Source organism: Petromyzon marinus, chromosome 83, assembly GCF_048934315.1.
Source record: "Petromyzon marinus isolate PM22_M1 ecotype Great Lakes invasive population chromosome 83, UKy_Petmar_22M1.pri1.0, whole genome shotgun sequence".
Taxonomy (NCBI): domain Eukaryota; kingdom Metazoa; phylum Chordata; class Hyperoartia; order Petromyzontiformes; family Petromyzontidae; genus Petromyzon; species Petromyzon marinus.
In genome coordinates this window covers 2,648,301-2,653,613 of record NC_133748.1, presented here as the reverse complement: position 1 = coordinate 2,653,613, position 5,313 = coordinate 2,648,301, and the positions used below count along the sequence as shown (strand labels likewise).

Genomic DNA, 5,313 nt, shown 5'->3' with positions numbered 1-5,313 from the left:
GGGAGACATGGGGAGAGACACGGGGAGACATGGGGAGAGACACGGGGAGACAGAGACACGGGGAGACATGGGGAGAGACACGGGGAGACATGGGGAGAGACACGGGGAGACATGGGGAGAGACACGGGGAGACAGAGACACGGGGAGACATGGGGAGAGACACGGGGAGACATGGGGAGAGACACGGGGAGACAGAGACACGGGGAGACATGGGGAGAGACACGGGGAGACATGGGGAGAGACACGGGGAGACATGGGGAGAGACACGGGGAGACAGAGACACGGGGAGACATGGGGAGAGACACGGGGAGACATGGGGAGAGACACGGGGAGACATGGGGAGAGACACGGGGAGACATGGGGAGACATGGGGAGAGACACGGGGAGACAGAGACACGGGGAGACACGGGGAGACATGGGGAGACAGAGACACGGGGAGAGACACGGGGAGACATGGGGAGACACGGGGAGACATGGGGAGAGACACGGGGAGACATGGGGAGAGACACGGGGAGAGACACGGGGAGACATGGGGAGACAGAGACACGGGGAGAGACACGGGGAGACATGGGGAGAGACACGGGGAGACATGGGGAGAGACACGGGGAGACATGGGGAGAGACACGGGGAGACATGGGGAGAGACACGGGGAGACATGGGGAGAGACACGGGGAGACATGGGGAGAGACACGGGGAGACATGGGGAGAGACACGGGGAGACAGAGACACGGGGAGACATGGGGAGAGACACGGGGAGACATGGGGAGAGACACGGGGAGACATGGGGAGAGACACGGGGAGACAGAGACACGGGGAGACATGGGGAGAGACACGGGGAGACATGGGGAGAGACACGGGGAGACATGGGGAGAGACACGGGGAGACAGAGACACGGGGAGACATGGGGAGAGACACGGGGAGACATGGGGAGAGACACGGGGAGACATGGGGAGAGACACGGGGAGACAGAGACACGGGGAGACACGGGGAGACATGGGGAGAGACACGGGGAGACAGAGACACGGGGAGACACGGGGAGACATGGGGAGAGACACGGGGAGACAGAGACACGGGGAGAGACATGGGGAGAGACACGGGGAGACATGGGGAGAGACACGGGGAGACATGGGGAGAGACACGGGGAGACATGAGGAGAGACACGGGGAGAGACGGGGGGGGGGAGACAGTAGAAAGGTCGTGTACCCAGCTATTTATAGCGTCATCATCAACACCACCACCATCGTCATCATCAACACCACCATCACCATCAACACCATCATCAACACCATCGTCATCATCAACATCATCATCATCAACAACATCATCATCATCAACAACATCGTCATCAACATCATCATCAACACCATCGTCAACATCATCAACACCATCGTCATCATCATCAACACCATCGTCAACATCATCGTCATCATCAACACCATCATCATCAACACCATCGTCAACATCATCGTCATCATCAACACCATCGTCACCATCAACATCATCATCATCAACAACATCATCAACACCATCATCATCATCAACAACATCGTCACCATCATCATCAACACCATCAACATCAACACCACCGTCATCATCATCATCAACACCATCATCATCAACACCATCATCATCATCAACACCATCATCATCAACAACATCGTCACCACCATCACCATCATCAACACCATCCTCATCATCATCAACACCATCGTCATCATCCTCACCATCATCATCAACAACATCGTCACCATCATCATCAACACCATCATCATCAACACCATCATCATCAACAACATCATCATCAACACCATCACCATCACCACCATCATCACCACTATCATCAACACCATCGTCACCATCCTCACCACCATCATCACCACCATCATCACCACCACCATCATCACCACCACCATCATCACCACCATCACCACCACCATCACCACCATCACCACCACCATCACCACCACCACCATCATCACCACCACCACCATCATCACCACCATCTACACAGACACTCATGGCGTGCTTAGTGAGTGTGAGAGTGGGTGGATGAGTGAGTTAGTGTGAGTGGATGAGTGAGTTAGTGGGTGAGTGGGTGGGTGAGTGGGTGAGTGAGTGGCTGAGTGGGTGGGTGGGTGAGTGGGTGGGTGAGTGGTTGAGTGGGTGGGTGAGTGAGTGGGTGGGTGAGTGGGTGGGTGGGTGAGTGGGTGGGTGGGTGAGTGGGTGAGCGAGTGGGTGGGTGAGTGTGAGAGTGGGTGGGTGAGTGAGTGGGTGAGTGAGTGGGTGAGTGGGTGGGTGGGTGAATGGGTGGGTGAGTGGGTGGGTGAGTGAGTGGGTGAGTGAGTGAGTGGGTGAGTGGGTGGGTGAGTGGTTGAGTGGGTGGGTGAGTGAGTGGGTGGGTGGGTGAGTGGGTGGGTGGGTGGGTGAGTGGGTGGGTGAGTGAGTGGGTGGGTGGGTGAGTGGGTGAGCGAGTGGGTGGGTGAGCGAGTGAGTGAGTGAGCGGGTGAGTGAGTGGGTGGGTGAGCGAGTGAGTGAGTGGGCGAGTGAGCGAGTGAGTGAGTGAGTGGGTGAGTGGGTGAGTGCGTGGGTGGGTGAGTGGGTGAGTGAGTGGGTGAGCGGGTGAGTGGGTGAGTGAGTGAGTGAGTGGGTGAGTGGGTGAGTGGGTGAGCGAGTGAGTGAGTGAGTGGGTGAGTGAGTGAGTGGGTGAGTGAGTGAGTGGGTGAGTGAGTGAGTGGGTGAGTGATTGGTTGTTTGCTGCTACTACTGCTGATGATGCTGACGATGCTGCTGATGATGCTGCTGATGATGCAGCTGATGATGATGCTCTGCTGATGATGCTGTTGCTGATGATGCAGCTGATGATGATGCAGTTGCTGATGATGCAGCTGATGATGATGATGCTCTGCTGATGATGATGATGATGCTGATGATGCTGCTGATGATGCTGCTGATGATGATGATGATCATGATGATGCAGATGATGATGATGATGCAGCTGGTGATGATGATGATGCTGAATGCTGATGATGATGCTGCTGCTGATGATGGTGATGATGCCGATGATGCTGAATGCTGCTGATGATGATGCAGCTGCTGATGTAGCTGCTGCTGCTGATGATGCTGCTGATGATGATGCTGATGATGCTGCAGCTAATGCTGCAGCTGATGATGATGCTCTGATGATGATGCTGATGCTTCTGCTGATGATGATGCAGCTGAGGATGATGATGATGCAGCTGATGATGATGATGCAGCTAATGATGATGATGATGCTGAATGCTGCTGATGATGCTGATGATGATGCAGCTGATGATGATGCAGCTGCTGATGATGATGATGATGCTGCTGATGATGCTGCTGCTGATGATGATGATGCTGCTGCTGATGATGATGATGATGCTGCTGCTGATGATGATGATGATGCAGCTGATGATGCTGCTGCTGATGATGCTGCTGATGATGATGCTGCTGATGATGATGCTGCTGCCGCTGATGATGCTGATGATGATGATGATGCTGCTGATGATGATGCTGCTGATGATGATGATGCTGCTGATGATGATACTGATGATGCTGCTCGTGTCAGGCTCGTGGGTGGAGCTGCAGGCAGCTACCTGCAGCTCCGCTCCTGCGAGCGCCTTCCACGGCGAGATGGAGCGAATTCTTCTCGATGCACAGCGCGAGTCGGGGGCCAGCAGCTCACGTAGCAGCAGCACACACTGTGACAGGTAGATAGTACTCACTAGTACTCACTAGTACTCACTACTAGTACTCACTAGTACTCACTAGTACTCACTCAGTCACACAGTCACTCAGTCACTCACTCACACAGTCACTCACTCACACAGTCACTCACTCACTCAGTCACTCACTCACACAGTCACTCACACAGTCACTCAGTCACTCACACAGTCACTCAGTCACTCACTCAGTCACTCACTCAGTCAGTCACTCACTCACACAGTCACTCACACAGTCACTCAGTCACTCAGCGCCTTCCACGGCGAGATGGAGCGAATTCTTCTCGATGCACAGCGCGAGTCGGGGGCCAGCAGCTCACGTAGCAGCAGCACACACTGTGACAGGTACTAGTACTCACTAGTACTCACTAGTAGTACTCACTAGTACTCACTAGTACTCAGTAGTAGTACTCACTCAGTCACACAGTCACTCAGTCACTCACTCACACAGTCACTCACTCACTCACACAGTCACTCACTCACACAGTCACTCACTCACTCACACAGTCACTCACTCACACAGTCACTCACTCACACAGTCACTCACTCACACAGTCACTCACTCACTCAGCGCCTTCCACGGCGAGATGGAGCGAATTCTTCTCGATGCACAGCGCGAGTCGGGGGCCAGCAGCTCACGTAGCAGCAGCACACACTGTGACAGGTAGATAACAACCACTCACACAGTCACTCAGTCACTCACTCAGTCACTCACTCACACAGTCACTCACACACTCACACAGTCACTCACTCACACAGTCACTCACTCACTCACTCAGTCACTCAGTCACTCACACAGTCACTCACTCACACAGTCACTCACACACTCACACAGTCACTCACTCACTCAGTCACTCACTCACACAGTCACTCAGTCACTCAGCGCCTTCCACGGCGAGATGGAGCGAATTCTTCTCGATGCACAGCGCGAGTCGGGGGCCAGCAGCTCACGTAGCAGCAGCACACACTGTGACAGGTAGATAGTACTCACTAGTACTCACTCAGTCACTCACACAGTCACTCACACAGTCACTCACACAGTCACTCACTCAGTCACTCACTCACTCACTCACACAGTCACTCACACACTCACACAGTCACTCACTCACACAGTCACTCACTCACTCACTCAGTCACTCAGTCACTCACACAGTCACTCACTCACACAGTCACTCACACACTCACACAGTCACTCACTCACTCAGTCACTCACTCACACAGTCACTCAGTCACTCAGCGCCTTCCACGGCGAGATGGAGCGAATTCTTCTCGATGCACAGCGCGAGTCGGGGGCCAGCAGCTCACGTAGCAGCAGCACACACTGTGACAGGTAGATAGTACTCACTAGTACTCACTCAGTCACTCACACAGTCACTCACACAGTCACTCACACAGTCACTCACTCAGTCACTCACTCACTCACTCACACAGTCACTCACACACTCACACAGTCACTCACTCACACAGTCACTCACTCACTCACTCAGTCACTCAGTCACTCACACAGTCACTCACTCACACAGTCACTCACACACTCACACAGTCACTCACTCACTCAGTCACTCACTCACAC

The 5,313-nt window shown here is 54.1% G+C and overlaps 1 protein-coding gene across 1 annotated transcript; it reads left to right on the top strand.

The window, feature by feature from the left end:
• The first annotated feature begins 1,110 nt into the window (after positions 1-1,110).
• Positions 1,111-3,763, top strand: LOC142907840 (uncharacterized). The gene is made up of 2 exons (XM_076057669.1): positions 1,111-2,029; positions 3,587-3,763. Exons 1-2 carry the CDS (start codon positions 1,126-1,128, stop codon positions 3,730-3,732), a joined length of 1,050 nt encoding a protein of 349 aa, XP_075913784.1. The 5' UTR covers positions 1,111-1,125; the 3' UTR covers positions 3,733-3,763.
• The last annotated feature ends 1,550 nt before the right edge of the window (positions 3,764-5,313 follow it).